Source organism: Aedes albopictus, chromosome 2 (genome assembly GCF_035046485.1).
Source record: "Aedes albopictus strain Foshan chromosome 2, AalbF5, whole genome shotgun sequence".
In the NCBI taxonomy this organism is placed as follows: domain Eukaryota; kingdom Metazoa; phylum Arthropoda; class Insecta; order Diptera; family Culicidae; genus Aedes; species Aedes albopictus.
This window is the reverse complement of record NC_085137.1, coordinates 248,274,219-248,292,497: the sequence shown is the minus strand read 5'-3', so window position 1 is coordinate 248,292,497 and position 18,279 is coordinate 248,274,219. Positions and strand designations below refer to the sequence as shown.

The following is an 18,279-nucleotide window of genomic DNA, read 5'->3' as shown; positions in this document are numbered from 1 at the left end:
TGAACACCATGAAATTTAGGAAACCAAAATAATTGGTTGAAATTATTGAATTAATTAATTATTTAATTAATTGTTTATCATAGACCTTTGGGAAATTGAGGGTCATCCAAACTGTTTTATAATGAAGTCCTTCAAATCTACAAGATTAGCTTTATGTGTTTTTGTCATAAATAATAGCATTGTATAATACGCTGGGATCCATGCAGCTCTTGAAATCTCAAATGTCATATAGCGACACTATAGGGATATTCCAGGTCAGCCAAACAACCTTAGAGTTCAGAACTTCAGATCTACACTCGTAACAGCAGCCATATCTGTTGTACTGAGTAACGTTGCATAATCAACCGCGGTTACTGGAGCAATTTGAAGTCCACTTGCTTATTAATTTTAAATCTTTGGTACATTTAGGGTCGTCCAAACTGTTCTATAATAAAGTCCTTCAAATCTATAAGAATAACTTTTTTTGTTTTTGCCACAAATAATAGCATTGCCTAATCTGCTGGGATCCGTAAAGCTATTTAAATCTCAAAATGTTATTAACAGACATTCTAGGAATATTCCAAGTCAGCCAAACTATCTTGGAGTTCAGAACTTCAGGTCTACGCTCGTAACAGCAGCCATATCTGACATACTCAGTAACGTTGCATAATCATCCGTGGTTACTGGAGCAATCTGAAGTCTACCTGTTTGATATAAACCTTTGGGATTTGAGGGTAGTAGAAACTGTTCTATAATGAATTCAAATCTACAAGAATAACTTGATGTGTTTTCGCCAGAAATAATATCATTGTATAAACTGCTGCGATCCGTGAAGCTCTTAAAATCTCAAGACTCATTTAGAGATACTATAGGGATATTCCAGGTCAGCCAAACTACCTTGGGAGTTCAGAACTTCAGATCTACACTTGTAACAACAGCCATATCTGTTATACTGAGTAACGTTGCATAATCAACCGCGATGACTGGACCAACCTGAAGTCAACTAAATATTATTATGAACCTTTGGAACATTGAGGATCGTCCAAACTCCAAACTATCCTTAAGTTCAGTTTTTGACAGTACCAGTAGTTATTCGCTCAATCAACTTAAACATTGCACATCCAACTGTAATCTGTAATTCCCCTGGCATTTCATGAGTCATTCCAAGATACTTTTCAGATATTCCAGATCAACCAAACTACTTCGGAGATCATAGCTTTAGGTTTTCACTTGTGGTTATAGCTTTTGCCACCAATTTATTTACCAAAGTGGTTCGAGGAACAACAAGCGTTGTTATTTATTTTTGGAATATTTAGGGCCATCCCTACTGTTATATTGCTTAGTTGATAAAAACAACCACTGTAACATGAGGTGATTTTGTTTTAGATAATATGGATTCGATTGGAAATCAAATAACTTTTCTTGACAAAAATATTTTTGCTAATGTTGATTTGTGTACAATACACATCGGGCCCATATAGCCGAGGCGGTAAACGCACGGGTATTCAGCATGACCATGCTGAGGGTGACGGGTTCGATTCCCGGTCGGTCCAGGATCTTTTCGTAAAGGAAATTTCCTTGACTCCCTTGGGCATAAAGTATCTTCGTGCCTGCCACACGATATACGCATGCAAAATGGTCATTGACAGAGGAAGCTCTCAGTTAATAACTGTGGAAGTGCTCATAGAACACTAAGCTGAGATGCAGGCTTTGTCCCAATGAGGACGTTACGCCAAGAAGAGAGAGAGACACATCGGAAGGGACGCATATGATAGTGCATCATTCAACGGACACAGTGCACCCCACACGGTACTGAAAAAAAGGTGTCGCTAGTCGAAAAGTGTCGCTAGTCAAAACGTCGCTTTTCGGTTTGGTGCTGGCGCCATAATAGTAACTTTGCACAACCATAGGGTCTCTGAACCTCTTAACTCTCAAGGGTCACTCTATGGTGGTTTTGTGATTATTCAGCTCCTCCAATCTTTCATGGACACACAACTTTATATCTACACTTGCAATGGTAACCTGCTACACTGAATAATAATACATAATGAACCATATTTACTTATATTCTTCAAAGAATTCATCACAGGCATTTCAGTCCGTTTCAGTTTACCTGCGAATGATTCGGTTAGTTGGTTGGTAGGTATTGTGGAAATCATTTTTCAGTTCAGCTAACGATTCCTCAATAGCCTCAGACACCGGTCACAATCTCATGCTAGGTTATAGTGGCATTGTTTTTCAACGATTCCAGCTTGATAATGCAGTTGTCACAAAACCATAATGCATTTTTTGCTCATTATAAAAGTCCATGTTTGACCGCTTAAGACCAATGCACTGGAGATGCGTAGCTTGATTGCAATATTTGCACCGCATGTACTCTAACGATTTGGTCGGCTTAGAGCACTGATAGCAATCGGTATCCATTTCCGCAATGCAAATCGGTCGACGACGAACGATGAAATGTAGCTGCTTGTTAATAGATGGAGCTGATCACGAAAAACAAATCGACAACGTCGTCAGATGCGTTAGTCAAGCGGCTACCCGACTCGATCGCCCAGGCGTTGAAGTCTCCACCGATGACCACGGGACTCAATCCCACTAGGGCACTTGTTAGCGAATCCAGCATAGACGAGAACTGGACTATCGGCCACCTGGGAGGGGCATAACGATTGCAGTAGTACACCCCGTTGATTGCGAATCCCTCCCGCAACTCAGTTCCCGTTATCGGGAGAGATGCGGTATGGGTCCGATGGTAGAGCGATGTTTGTATGTACTTGACTCCGAGACTGACTGCCACAGCAACTGTGGTGCGGCTTCACTGTGGTTCAGGTTTAGCTGTGTAAGCTGCATTATCATCGGTTGGTTCGACCTCCTCACGTGCCTGGACATTTAGGCCCGCCCGTCGTATGACCCTTCCCAGACAACCAGTAATCGTATAAGATGTTGCATAAGATGATAAAGTGGAGGCCATATGCGTGCATGCCTCCATTTAGGCGCATGTAAAATTACGCATATCGCCTCCACTTTAACATCTTATGCAACATCTTATACGAAAACTGGTTGACTAGGTTGTTCGCCGTGCAAATCAGACATTTGAGTGACGAGTTGCATACCCAGGCGAAACACACCTCGAAACACGCCTCTGGCGGCGCATACATGCTAAGCGGACACACTGACCAGCCTACTTTGATCTTGCCGACTGCAGTCACCGCAGTCACCTTGTTCACCTCCCCGAATGCCGAATGCTTTTTACATCCACGCCTAGCGGTGAGAGACATGGCCCTCAATACCTCGGCGTATGTATCCGCCTCAGTTTTGAAGACCAGCGCGTCGCTCCGTTCGCGGTTGCGGGCTGGTCCCACTTTTCTCAACTTCTTCTTCCTTCTTCTTTTCAACCGTAATCCAAGGGTTCTCCTTCCCTTGGTCCGGTTGGCCACCGTTCTTCTTAGTGTTTGCTTCTTGGGGCATGGTGTGCGTTTCGTAACCGGCTTGGCAGCCTGGTTACTCACACTGGTCGTCTCTTTCTTCTTTTTTGGCTTTTCGCCCGCCTCTGCCGGACGATTCTTGGGCCGCGTCTCCTCGGCAGGTCTCGAACATGGAGCTCGAGGCGGTTTGACCTCTCCGCTACGGTCCCGGCGAGCTGCATGGTTTCGTGCTGCATCCGCGTTGCCAGCAAAGAGGAAGCTGTTCGTTTGGATACACCGCTCCTCCCAGCTCACATCAGCCGCACTCCGCTTTTCAACCAGGAGATCATACTCCTTCTTGACCAGAGCCAGCGATTTACGGAGCTTCTGCAGGCCCTGTTTCAGGTATTTGCTGATGTTAGTCCGCATGCTCGTGTAGCCGATCAGCTCGTCAAACTGTTCGGCAACTACCAACATCTTTGGCTCCTGTTGCGCCCGTGTGAGATCCGCACCACTCATCTGCGCTTCCTTAGCCGGTGCTGTGCCGCCTCGTGTTCCTCCCGTTGAACCTCCTGCCTGATTGCTGGTGGGTTTTATACACCAGCTCCTCTTAGTGGCGATCTCGCCAGTCCTCTGGCGGGTTCAACCCTATTCCTTCTGCGTCTTCACTCTCGATCACATTGTTGTTGTTCATGGATTTAGTAGTCATCATTTCTGTTGGGTTCCCTTAGAGTCGCTATCCATCACTGCAAATGATGTAGTCGCCAATGATCCTGGTGGTTATCCATTCAAGCCAGTGCAAGGAAGGCCACCCCAGGCCCTTATGGGGACTGAACTCACAGCCGGATCAGTGTTAATCAGGAGTGTTCATCTGAACCTACTTCCACCAGTTAGTTGTCTAAGCTGGGCACAGGTCAGGAACGTACTTTAAGGCTACGCCACGGTTTTATAAGACGGAAGACAGCGCCGATATTAGCCCATTCGCCGTTTCAAGTCAGTGTCACCCGACCTTACTAAGAGGATAGAATGCCGTCGCTACCTGTTCACTTGTGCGTAGTTACCTAAACGTGTACCGTCTCAGTTACCAATTACAAAGCAAGACCAGTATTCCGTAATCAGGAACTTACTGGCGTCGTTCCTGATATGCCCGAGGCACTCCTACAAGCCAGGCTGTGACACTTTGGAAGCGGTGTCGTATCGCTTGTAATATGACAGTGTGTAACTATGTATATAAGTACAGAACACCTACATAGTTCAAAGTTGATGAACGAAATAATTACGCATACGCATAAAAATTATTTGAAAAGGGGATATGAGTTTCAGACTCCAGTTGGGTCTTCAGTTAGCCTTGTGGATAAGGCTTTGGATCGCCAATCCGGAGACGGCGGGTTCGATTACCGTTCTTTTCGGTACTTTTCTTGATTTCCCTGGGCATAGCGTATTAATTTATTTGCCTCACAATATTCAAATTCATGCAATGGCAGGCAAAGGAAACCCTTCAATTAATAAATGTCGAAGTGAAGTGCTTAAAAACACTAAGTTGAAGTAAGGCAGGCCAAGTTTCAGTGGGAACGTAGAGCCACAAAGAAGAAGAAAAGTTTCGGACAAAAAAAACTAATCATCAAAAATGTTTGGTTCTTTATTTACGAACACGGGAAGCATCTATTTCCAGACCTTTAGAGAGTAATACGAATACATCGCCAAACAAGCAATGCCAAGTATCCCGATGCCTACAGCTACGTAGATTCCAATGTTTGGTAGAATTAGTAACAACTAGAAAAAAATAATAGAAAATTAATTTCCTATAGCTCGATTGGATCATCACATTTCGCTTTAAGCTTGTAGCGATATAAGTACCTTCAAATCGCTGGCGAGTTCTTCATTTAGTTGTGCTGTTTGTCGAAACCAAAGAACGGGAAGCATAACTTCCGGTATGTCTTTCAGCAAGCTGCGAATATAGAAGAGAATTTATGTTAGGTCCAAAACGCAACGATTACATAAGTAACAAGAGAAAATAATAGTGTTTTATTGAATAGCACAAACAATGTTTGTATAGTTGGTGTCATTGATCATACTTACGTTAGTCCGTATTCCTTCACATCAAGGTTAACCTGCAGCTGAGCCTTCACTTGAAGAGGAATTCCGGTATGTGGTTCCAGTACCATAATAAACTTGTGTTCTTCTTCTTCTGGTTCCAAACCCTCTACTTCGGCAAGATATGACTCATCGGCCAAGTAGAAATGTGGATATGAAACGGTCGCCGGAGCTCCCATTTTACAGCGTGATACGTCCATAGCGCCGGCTTTCAAAACCGGGCACTGCTCTTTTGGAGCTGTGCACTGGCACTCAGTCTCAGTGTAGTTATTACCATTATTAAAAACCCGTTCATTGCCCTTCCACTTGAGGCCAGCTATACCATGTACCCTAGAACCGCCGTCATACTCCAGCGTCATCGCACTGCAGATGTCCGACGAAAAAACCGTAACGTTTGAAAGCATGCGGTCTTGGAACGGTGGCCACAGCTCTCCGGTTGTTCCGTGCACCGCTCCGCATTCATCTCGGTAGAACTCAGTTTGGTTGACCGCGTTCCAAAGCTTTAGGATTCCCAAATCCTGAAAGTTAGACGTGCCTCTAGCAATGGTAAAGTTTCCGTCGTAGGTTTCGCTTTCGTTTCTACCGTAGAACCATCCAAACTTGTCAAACGGTGGCAATTCGAACAAGCCCGCTAAACCCTCATTCTCTTCTAAAAGCTTTATTAAATTAGCAAGAAGCACATCATCATAGCCGTCGAATAGAATATCTTTGACTCTAACGTTGTAGAATGGGTTGTCTACGAATTGCGGATTGAGGTTGAGTATGCTGTCTATGAAATCTTGGTATGGGCTATCCTGGATCATGAAACCTATGGTCTGAAAAGAATAATATAATTAATTACTTAGAATAGGAAAATTTAGCATAAATAAGGCAACATTCATTTTCATTTTTGCAAAGTGTTGGGAATGTTAATTGCCAAAAATTGAAAAGGTAATTAATTAGTAGCATATTAACACACTAGGACTCATTTTATGGTTCATTTGTAAAACTAAAGGCTGGGTATATCCAGTATTGCGGTAAAAGCTGGGTAACGCGTAACATAGAGTACATACTTAATTGCGGACATAGCCTACTCCCAGACTGCAGATTGTTTGTTCTCTTGTTTTGCTCTGAGGAGGATTTTATCTCTGGGCGCTGGATGCCAGAACAGAACACGCTATTTGAGCTGCACCTCCTTGGAGAACAGACGCACGGGACGTACCTCCTCAATCTAGCTGAAGTCAGAAGGACAACAGTGCCCTGGCTGCACTACCAGCTAAGCACATAACTCTTAGCTGGCGATCTTTGTCAATGATTGACCCGTGAAAGCATGAGGTAGGGACTTGCGAGGACCAGAGCTATGTTGAACCACGTTGGATGCTCTTCTTATCGACTCACCGTTTTGCAGCCCAAACTAAATTGGAATGTTGCTTACATATTCTGAAATATTGTCAAATGATCTTCATTTCAAACTAGAGCGATTTGCATTATTTACCCGTAGGCTACGGGACGTACTCAAAAATTTCAAACCTAGTCCGCCTTACATCCTTTCCCAACCGCACAGAGAATGACTCAAACTTGAAAATGTTTTTGGATCCTACAAAGTTCTACGCTAGTTATACACTTCTTAACCTCCTGGCCCGACGTAATATTCAATAATACAAGGAACTAACAACATTTCAGATGAAATAATTTCAATTTCAACTAATGGGGCCTTGCAGAAAGGAAGGATATGCCATTTTATCCCTCCTGAACCAGGCGTCCACTGGAGTAAAACTGTCTACTTGGTTCCAAATTTGTGGGTTCTCAGCACAATGAAACTACAACTAGTTTCTTTCTACAAGTACTTTATACATTCGTAAAGTAAATTCAAGAATTTTACATAAATTGCATTCTCCAATTCATAGAAAATTATTTTGTATGCTATATTGTGGTTTATACATCTGTCCCTGGCCCGCACAATTCGCGCAATACAGATACTATTGAGATCACTAGCCTCTGTCCAGCAACTCATATCCCTACCTCCGCGTGGGTGGCACCGGCCGGACTGTGAGCAACCTCAGGGAAGATCGGGTAACCAGCCCCGGTGGGAACTTTGGTCGTAGGCTGACTGAGAAGGGGAGGGGGGATTGCTTCGGCAAACCTGAGCGTCTGTTCTCCAGGAGGAGCGGCTCACAACAGCGTCTGATCCCCATGTTAGGGGCGGCTGATCAATGTCCGAGTGCCAGGGAAGGACTCTAAGCTCAACTGTGCACTATGGTTCTCCGGAAAGGAGGGCCCTACGAGCCATCCATAACAAAAAAAAAACATTATAACGGAAAATCAGCAACAGAATAATACGAACTGAGACCAACGTCAACGAACCCAGCGAACCAAAAGGACTTGCGGAAACTTGGTACGTTGAACTGCAGATCTCTCAACTTCATTGGGAGCACCCGCATATTCACCGATCTACTGAATGACCGCGGGTTCGGCATCGTAGCGCTGCAGGAGGTGTGGTGGACAGGCTCCATGGCGCGAATGTGTACAGGTAATCATATCATCTACCAGAGTTGCGGCAACACACGTGAGCTGGGAACAGCTTTTATCATGATGGGCGACATGCAGAGGCGCGAGATCGGTTGGTGGCCGATCGACGAAAGAATGTGCAGGTTGCAGATCAAGGGCCGATTCTTCAACTTTAGCATAATAAACTTGCACAGCCCTCACTCCGGAAACACTGATGATGACAAAGACGCATTTTACGCGCAGCTCGAACGCGAGTACGACGGCTGCCCAAGCCATGACGTCAAGATCATCATAGGAGACTTGAGCGCTCAGGTAGCCCAGGAGGAGGAATTCAGACCAACGATTGTAAAGTTCAGCGCCACCAGCAGACGAACGAAAAAGGCGTACGACTCATTGATTTCACCGCCTCCAAAACATGACCATGCGTAGCAACTTTTTCCAACACAGCCTCCCTTATCGTTACACCTGGAGATCACCACTGCAGACAGAATCGCAAATCGACCACGTTCTGATTAACAGACGGCACTTCTCCGACATTATCTACGACAGGACCTATCGTGGCGCTAGCATCGACTCCGATCAGTATTTGGTGATGGTCAAACTGCGCCAAAAACTACGTACTACGGTACGGTACCCGCGACCACCACGGTACAATCTTGAGCGACTGAAGCAACCGGATGTCACCTCAGCATACGCGCAGAATTTCGAGGCAGCGTTGCCAAACGAAGGTGAGCTCGATGTGGCTCCTCTAGAGGACTGCTGGAGAACAATAAGAGCAGCCATCAACGACGCAGCCGAGAGCACCATCGGGTACGTGGAAAAAAATCGACGAAACGAATGGTTCGGTGAGGAGTGCAGAGCGATTTTGGAGAAGAACGCAGCACGGGCGGCAATGCTGCAGCAAGGAACCCGGCAGAACGTGGAACGTTACAGACAGAAGCGAAAACAGCAGATCCGCCACTTTCCGGGGAAAAAGCGTCGCCTGGAAGAAGCGGAGTGCGAGGAAATGGAACTGCTGTGCCGTTCCCATGAAACACGCGGAAGTTCTACGCGAAGCTCAACGCATCCCGCAACGGCTTCGTGCCGCGAGCCGAAATATGCAGGGATAAGAACGGACGGACGTGAGATGATCGTAAGGTGGAAACAGTACTTCGACGAGCACCTGAAAGGCGTATAAGACGTAGGCACGAGAGACCACGACAACGGAGGGAACGACTATGTCAATGCAGCAGAGGACGGAAATGAGCCAACTACCACGCTGAGGGAAGTTCAGGATATCATTTACCAGCTCAAAACCAATACCTAGCCGATAATGTCCGTGCGAGAAGCCAAATTTGTTTTTTTTTGCCGTTTACCCAAAAGTGGGTTTATTTCAACCCACTAGGGTGCTTTGAAAGTCAACGCTGAGAAGAAAGAACTTTGCAATGGGTTGCAATTTTCTGCCGGGAATCAACGGAAACCATCCACTCAGAGCTTTAACGCGGTGTAGCCAAATTTGGGTTCTCGCATGGAAGAGCCGATATGAGTGAAAAGAACCTGTGTAGTATAAAAGTCTCCTCATTTGAAGTCTTAAATCAGCTGATTTTTCTGGGCTTTGACAGTTCTTCTATGGAGATGACAGGTCTGTGTTAGCAGCTGTTGCTCAACCTAGGCGATTTGACCGGAGGGGTTTTAAGTTTCTAATGGTTTGGTTTGTTATGAAGGGTAAATGGAGGTAGAGAACAAACCAAAATTTATTTTAAAAATATGGCATATGACACTTGAAACAACAAACAAAATCGTTTATATCCTCGAGATTCGAAATAATCAACAAAATAGTACAAATTTTGGTGTAGCATTGATTATACGTCGTTTTCAAAATTTGTTACTGATCTCTCTCTCTCTCTTCTCTTCTTGGCGTAACGTCCTCACTGGGACAAAGCCTGCTTCTCAGCTTAGTGTTCAATGAGCACTTCCACAGTTTTTAACTGAGAGCTTCCTCTGCCAATGACCATTTTGCATGTGTATATCGTGTGGCAGGCACGAAGATACTCTATGCCCAAGGAAGTCAAGGAAATTTCCTTTACGAAAAGATCCTGGACCGACCGGGAATCGAACCCGTCACCCTCAGCATGGTCATGCTGAATACCCGTGCGTTTACCGCCTCGGCTATATGGGCCCTGTTACTGATATGTAGAAGTTAACCCCTGATGTACGAGAACCCAACAGTTTGGTTAACCCTCTACTTCCCGGGTAGTAAAATTAAACTAATATGCGGGATGTACCGAATTTATACAAAAAATCCGGTTAATCTTAACCGATTTTTTTTTGTATTTACTAATTATTTTTCTCCGTGTACTCCTTACTAAAGTAGTGGGGTGGGGCAAGATGGGTCGCCTAAGGATGGATCATCATAACTTTAAAATACAAATCGTATAGGTTTGTATGCGTCCTCTAATCTTTGATATACTAGTTAGCTATATTAAAAGTCGATGAAAAGTTCTTTAAATTCAAAATATGACGTTAAACAAGCAGTTTTAAATAGGGTTACCATCCGTCCTGATTTGGCAGGACATGTCCGGATTTTCGACTAATTTCGGCCAAAATTTCTTAACGAATCCGATGAGTTTTACTCATTTTCAAGAAATTACATGAAATGTCCTGATTTTCTATGCTGTGTTGATGGGAGCCCTAGTTTTAAAATGTGACCGATTTTGCGTCGTGAAAAAAGTGCGGGGCAAGATGGGTCACCTTTTAAGTAATTCACATTTTCTCAACAAAAAACGGCAATATATAAGATTTGTTCCGTATTCAAATATGCTCCATATCCATACTGAGTACACAAGGGCTACTACCCAGATAAAAACTAACCATAGGGTGTTTGGTGAAAACCATTCCTGCACCATACAGTGTACCAGCTACAATAATGTATATTGTTATGAAATGGTTCACTAAAAGCTTCGCACATTGTAGCTACTATACATTTACATTCGATTTTTATGTAACAATATATTATACTGTTTTTCTTACGTTTGAACCATTTTTTTCCGAAACATTATTTTTCCGTGCATTTTTAATTATTTATTCAATTTTAGATTTTTTCCGTACTTTGTTTTGTTGATATTTGTGCCTTTTTTAATGCAAAGGAAAGGAAAGGAAAAAAAGTGAATAAGTTGAAACATCAACTTAAAGTCAATAAAATGTTTAAATAAGTAGTAAACCAGATGTCTTAAGAACTGCAGTGCAGATCCAAGAGATATGGCGTGCTAGGTATGTAGAGTGCGATGAGAGGAATACGATTGACGAACTTTATCTTTGACGTAGAGCCACCTTTAACATATGGACTGGACTGAATACTGAAAGAAATTCTAATATAGGTTCGTCTGTGGGTTCGCTTTTTAACCTAACGTATACTTGAATCGAACTTGACAGTTTTCTCATGAGTTGTTATGTATTTCCCCGTGTATTTCAAACTTTAGTCAAACTGGAGCTTCAATATTGCAATAACGGTTAAGCACGCTGTAATGATACATGAGTGGTCTAATAATGCTTAGCGCGCTTGGCACAGTTCCATCATGCCGCTCAAATGAGTTGCATAATGAAAAATAGTTGCATAATGTTCATTATGCAACTCATTTGAGTTGCATTATGAACATTATGCAACTCAAATGAGTTGTATAATGAAAAAAATCATTGCATAAAATTTTGTATCCAACTCGTTGCAAAACTCGATTTTTTGCAACTCGTTACATAAATAACTATTATTTTTTATTTCCAATGAGAGCGAATAATTTTTCAATCAATACCCTAAACTTTCGTATATTCATGCTGGTCACCTAACAAAATTATTAACATAATCAAAACATGAGTAATGCGCTCGAAAATGGCACTGAACCATCTTGCCCCGCCCCATCCTACACTGAAAGACGGCTTGCGGTAATGGCCAGCATAAAATTGTTTTCAAATTAACCATGACAAAACGTGATCATCGACCCACACACGGTTCTTGTGTGTGTTTTGTTTCCCCTGATATCAACCGGTTCGATAGCCTAGTGGTAGCGTGCGAGCCTGGTAATCCCATGGTTCTTGGTTCGAATATGGTTGCAAACAGAAACTTTTTTTAAATTTAATTGTAAAAATTGATAAAATTGAAAACATTAATCTGTTGAGTTGAAACCGAAACTCAGTCTGCACACACTTAGAATAAAGTACCGTATTCAGCTGTTCTATTTTCGGTAAAAGTTCAGATTACCGAATGTTCAGCAACATATTACCGAAGTTCGCCAAAAAAATACAGAACGTTCGGTAAACTCTACTGAATCATCGGTAATGTTTACCGAACGTTCGGTAAAAAATAACCGAACTTCGATAAACTGTGCTGAACTTTGGTAATCCGAACTTTTACCGAAAATAGAACAGCCGAACAAGTGACTCTGAAATAAGTGTGCACATTAGTATGGGACACGCTTGTATGGAAAAAATAAATTCTCTCTCCAGTCGACTTTTTAGATCCCATTTGGGTCCCATATGAACTGTACAAAATTTCAGCGCAATCGGTGAAACTATAATTTAGCGCAAGCGGTTCAAAGTTTGCATAGGATTTACTATGGGAAAAGTTACACTTTCAAACAAAAAATCCCAGAGGTCGCCCTTTGTCTCCTTAATTCAAATCGATCAACGCTTCTTATAGAAAAATCATTTATGAAACTTTCCTTCGAAGACCGCAACACGATTGGATGCTTGTGGAAAAAGTTATTGATTTATTACCGATTAGTGATCCAACAAACGGCTTTTTGTTTTGTTTTATTAGCAGCACTGTAGCTGCTGCCTTGGCTGCTACTGTTTCTGGGGGTGGTGATGCCTCCTGCCACCCCATGCACCAACGGCAGCAGCAGTGCTGCTGATAAAACAAAACAGAAAGCTGTTCGTTGGATCACTAATCGGTAATAAATCAATATCTTTTTCCACAAGCATCCAATCGTTTTGCGGTCTTCGAAGGAAAGTTTCATAAACGATTTTTCTACAGGAAGCGTTGATCGTTTTGAATTAAGGAGACAAGGAGCGACCTCTGGGATTTTTTATCTGAAAGTGTAACTTTTCCCATAGCAAATCATATGAAAACTTTGAACCGCTTGCGCTAAATTATAGTTTCACCGATTGAGCTGAAATTTTGCACAGTTCATATGAGACCTAAATGGAATAAAAAAAGTCGACTGGAGCGAGAATTTGATATTTGTCTCATACTAGTGCACATATTTAGTAGCGTTATGTATTTGAATTGACCCTCAGAATAGTGATTTCAACCGCTAGTCGCCTTTCAGTAAAGTATACACTGTATTTGTCTGTTTGAACTTACCAGTAAAATGGGATTGATAGTCACAACCATATCGTTCTCCAAGTCTCCCTTGGACATTTCCGGTTCGAAGTGCCATGTGCGCCTCTGGTAGAAGGTGAGTGTATCCTCATCGTCATCCCATTTCAGATCAACGCGTTCCTTCTTCTCCCGGAACGTGTACGGTCCCAACTGCTCCAAATGAGGTTTGTAGTTGTCGCTGCGATAGTCCTCCGTATTGGTCCAGTTCCATAGGTACAGCTCCAGAAGGGTATCGATCGGTGGATTCAGCCAGTTGTCGTACAGCTGTGTTCCAGGCGTAAAGACAAACTGTTTTTCAACCTCTTTCTCGATTATGAAGGGCCACGACACGCCGAGTGCAATCGCTATCACACAGATTCCAACCGAGATACCCAACGACCACCATCGTTTGGCTTTGTTCGAACATTTGCTGCACATTGTGGAATCGTAGTCTAGCACCTACCTACTTGATATATGGTTTTCGCCACCTGCTCAAAAGTCTGTGTTAAGTTGGTATGTGAAGTGCACGTTTCCAGTCTGTCCAGCTGCAATCGATCACAATAAAAGTATCCGTTCAGTAACACAAATTGCTCGATTCGAAGATAAGGATTACTTCAGACTCACTTGATTAGTGATGTCTGAAAAGTTGACATTGTGATATACGATGACCATTCTGGGTTGTTTAATGAGCTTGTTTAGTTTTTTGGACCGGTGCGTTATGCTCGGTTTCATCGTCACCCCTCGGGTCCCAAAGTGTTAAACCTCACCAAAGTACTGTAAAATTAAATCTCTCTAAACCAATGATTTCTAAAGTTGGCGAATACGCCACTTCTGCTTCTTTATTAGCGTGAGCTCCCCGCAAGGACAAAGCCTCCCGAGCAAAGGCTGATAGCAAATTGAAAACTAATTTTGATGTTGTGATATTTCAAATTTTGATAACTCAGGTTGTTGTTGTTTTGATCGTTTTAACGGTTAAAACATCAAAACTGAGAGCAGAAAAATGTTCCTGTGACAGCAAATTGAAAATAATTCCTGCTATCGATGATAGCAAAATGATAACTGTTTTTGTTATCAGCGCAAGAAAAATTAAAAATCGTTAAATATTGAGTTTTTCGGTTGCTATGAAATCATAAATGCAATAATATAATTGCACTCACAATATATCCCTAGAATTACTGTACAGTGTAAAGTTTACATAGTTAACTAAAAGATTTAAAACTAATTTAACACTTAATATTTACATTAATCTAAAATGACAGCAAACCGAAAACAAAATTTGAAATCAAATTTAATAAATATAAACTTATATCAGAATGTGATACCTATTTGTTGTTGAATACAAATCATGTTTTCGACTTGCTGTAATTTTGTTGTTGGACTTTGCTCTGGCTACTCTCAGTTTCCTCTGTCTATTACAATTTAGCATGCGTATATCGTGTGGCAGGCACTAAGATACTTTATGCCAAAGGAAGTTAACGGAATTTCCTTTACGAAAAAATCCTGGACAGACCGGAAATCGAACCCGCCACCCTCAGCATGGTCATGCTGAACACCCACGCCTTTACAGTTGTGGGAAATAAAAAGGTCGTAAAGATGCAAATTCAATTTTGTCGAATTTGTTTGAAATATTTTGAATTATCCGACACGAGAATCGACGAGTTTGTGGGTATGGATGTATTAAAAAAATAGTTTTTCTTTCATAATTGAAATTTCATGATTTTAGTTTTCACTCAATGGCAACGACGCGACACTTCATGGTTGCAAATTGAGCACGAATTAAAAGAAGCTCTCCTGCCTCCACGTTAAACCAACAAAGAGCATTGCTTCTTCTTTTTTATAGCTCCACGTCCGCACTGGGTCTTGGCCTGCCTCGCTTCATTTTAGTGTTCTTTTAGCACTTCCACAGTTAATAATTTAAGGGCTTTCTTTGCCTGCCATTGCATGAATTTGTATATTGTGATCCTCAAGTTGAGGATCAAGTAAAGCACAAATATGCTAGAATCTATCATGAGAATACGTGAGCTGTCAAACCATCAACCAAAAATATTGTTGATGGAAGCATCATACTGTTGAATGAATTATATTTCCTGCTCTAATCAAATCTGCAATTTCAAACTTTCATTATTTTTCGACTTATTGCAAAAAAAAAAGATTATATAAAAGTCAGTGCACAAATTTGCTTGTTTGAAACCGTATCACAGACAAATAGACGTTACACTCTTCAAAGTGTACACGTTGCTGAATGATGCAAACGAAAATTACAGGTGATTTTTTGTAATAGTGTACGTGTTAGCAAACGTCAAATCGAAATCCATCATGGCCGACAGTGTCTCGCGCAGTTATATCAACAGGTGGCAGTGTGCTCACGAAAAAGACACCGGGCAAAATTTGTTGATGAATTTTCTCTAAGAGTTACGTCTATTTGTCTGTGACCGTACTATGATTGACATGACTTTATATGTTACTAGCTGTCCCGGCAAACGTCGTACTGCCTGCCTACTGTGTTTTTTTGACATGCAGCTCCATAGGAACGTCCCCCGCGAAGTCATCTGTATGGAAGCCCCCCGTTTCAGAGACCGGAGAGGTCTCACACCATGCTAAGACCCTTCCTCGGTCCCAAACCCCCGTGTCCCCGATTAACTTTGCCCTGCCTACTACACTTCTGTCGTTTCAAGTCCCTAGCCAAGTCTCCGTTCGAAATGTATGAAAAATCAATTTTCAAAATTCTCAATTTTTCCATGTTGGTTTTTGTCTCACAAACCTTCCCTGGGTGAAAACTAACAGAAGAACACTAAGACGACCCAAATCAGACCTTCCGTTTGCAAGTTATGCGCGGTCCCACGTATGACACTGCGTACATATAGACGTACGTCCAGAAAAAAAATCTTTTTTATTAAAAACATATTTTAGCTAAAATTTAACGAGATCGTCCCACATACTCACCAATATCTCGTTTTCCATAATTCTGGCGTAAATATTGTTTTCGGATGGTCGAAACATACTTATGCAAAAGACTGAAGATTGGTTGACTCCAGAAACAAGGCAATCAATAAAATCATGAGTCAACTCATGTATGATTTATTTTTCGATGGTGGGTTTGTCGAATCAAGAATCGCGCTTGAAAAATCACAATGATCACTTCTAATGCTCTATTCTCTAGCACTTACAGCTAATGACTACACCATTCGGTTTCTACACCATCGACCGCTCATTGATTTCTCTGTACCTTGGGTCAGCTCTCGAAAGACTGTTCGAAGACTTCCATTTGATTGGTTTCCACGCCGAAAATTCTAAAAGTACATATCTCCATCGCTCTATGAAGCAATCCTGATTCGCGTTAATCACCTCTATTATCCGTGAGATAAGACATGCACTTATTGTCTAATACAATGCTTCTATGTACCCACTTCAAATTACAGATCATTCACTTTGCGGTCATCGATACTAGAGGATGTAAATGATAAGACAAATCTGAAAAAAAAAAAAACAGGAGTGCACTGGTGATGTCATTTTTCGAGTATTATCAGCCAAATTAGGTAGGGGGCGTCCATATTCTATACTCATGTTTGCGAAATCTTGGACATGATTATTTGCTGGTGTATGTATTCTTTCTAACCCCCACTGTCCGACAGTGGTATTATGGAAGTAAGCTGTCTGCAATGACGATTTGTTGCTACAGTCATGACCCGCTGGTTGGGGGCTTAATAGTTGGGTGGCTTTTTAGTTGGGGCCCCGTTAGTTGAGCTGTCAGCCAACTAAAAAGTACCTGGATGTCATAATTCAAAGTCAAACTGAAAATGACAACCAATCTGTAATTCCGAGGGGCGAGCTAATGAATTTTTGGTTTCTTAAACTTTACTGATAATCGAGAAGAATTTCTATTTCATATTTCATAAAAAAAATAGAATATGTACAATTACTTCGTAGCAAATGCAAAACATCGGCAATCTTTATTTTGTCGATCATTGAAAGCTTGCATTGTGCTTGCTTTTGGTCCGAGTGGTTTCATAAACATCTAAATTTTCCTTGATATTTTCACTTCACTGACTAAAAATGGGTGAAAATAATTATTTCTCGCATTGACCATATATGTATCTTGCAAAACGTATCAGTTTTGCTCTAAATGTAAAACAAATTGAAAAATTTCTGTTTTGCTTCCAATCTAAACATGATTAAAAAAAAACAATGCGCACGCCCCTTGTGCTGCTGTCACTTCACCCAACTAGCGAATCGAATTCGTTGGTTGGGTGGAGGTTGTGGCTCAACGAGCGGGTTCCGACTGTATTTGCAAACAGTCTGGGAGTTAGAGAATGATATATCAACCAAGACGATGGTAATTTCAAACTGATGTTTGTAGATTTTATCCAGCAGGACTAGGATATTAGTTAGTTTCAATTTCCGTTGGTAGTGAAATCAAACCAATATTCCGTTTGTGTTCTTTTCAACCTGAAATGCCGGTTAAATCAAACCGAAATTTGTTTGTGTTTACCATTGTTTTTCCTCCGTGAAACTACTAATTTACCAGTTTGTTTCGAACTGATTTTTTTGATTCTAAACAACTATTTTCATAGTTTATAATTCAACAAACATGTTTGTTGATTCAAACTACCCTGATTTTTCTCCGTAGGTGAGGTGGGCGTTGGATTCAGGTTGGCTTTCAACTTCACACACTTGTTACTTGTTCTGAGGAGGAGTTGGTTAACGCGTTAACGAATTTGGGGTAACGTGGATTCAACCCCCACCAGAATGGATTTTTTTTTTCGTATTTTTTCCACTCAATTTGACCATTTTCAACACATATTGTGCCTATGAACTTCAGGCATTACGGTTGTCTATAATACCATTTTGGTTGGTTATCCGAAAAAAACAACATTCGTATCAAATTCATATTAATAATAATAAATACTGAATCAACAATTTGCCGCCATAATACTCGATTTGCAGCCGCAGCTCTCCAACGCACAGTGGTCCACAAACCAGATT

At 41.7% G+C, this 18,279-nt stretch overlaps 2 protein-coding genes across 3 annotated transcripts in view; one reads left to right on the top strand and one right to left on the bottom strand.

The window, feature by feature from the left end:
• The window catches only part of LOC134288002 (craniofacial development protein 2-like), a 366,803-nt gene that overhangs the window by 338,180 nt on the left and 10,344 nt on the right, over positions 1 to 18,279 (top strand). The window lies entirely within an intron of this gene.
• On the bottom strand, positions 5,007 to 16,587 carry LOC109424474 (protein croquemort). Of its 2 annotated transcripts, none has more exons than XM_062851469.1 (5): positions 16,464 to 16,587; positions 13,300 to 13,841; positions 5,463 to 6,292; positions 5,241 to 5,331; positions 5,007 to 5,156 (listed from the first exon to the last, which is right to left on the bottom strand). In XM_062851469.1, exons 2-5 carry the CDS (start codon positions 13,732 to 13,734, stop codon positions 5,046 to 5,048), a joined length of 1,467 nt encoding a protein of 488 aa, XP_062707453.1. In that variant the 5' UTR covers positions 13,735 to 13,841; positions 16,464 to 16,587; the 3' UTR covers positions 5,007 to 5,045. The 2 variants fall into 2 exon arrangements, with proteins under 2 accessions (XP_062707453.1, XP_062707454.1); XM_062851470.1 differs by lacking the exon at positions 16,464 to 16,587 and adding an exon at positions 16,240 to 16,438.

Bases quoted from the DNA above. Each gene is read 5' to 3' on its own strand.
- LOC109424474 (XM_062851469.1), bottom strand. From the start codon at position 13,734: ATGTGCAGCAAATGTTCGAACAAAGCCAAACGATGGTGGTCGTTGGGT. The intron at 6,293-13,299 runs GTAAGTTCAAAC...TATTCTTTTCAG, and splicing joins CTATCAATCCCATTTTACTG to ACCATAGGTTTCATGATCCA. The intron at 5,332-5,462 runs GTAAGTATGATC...CTATATTCGCAG, and splicing joins GTGAAGGAATACGGACTAAC to CTTGCTGAAAGACATACCGG.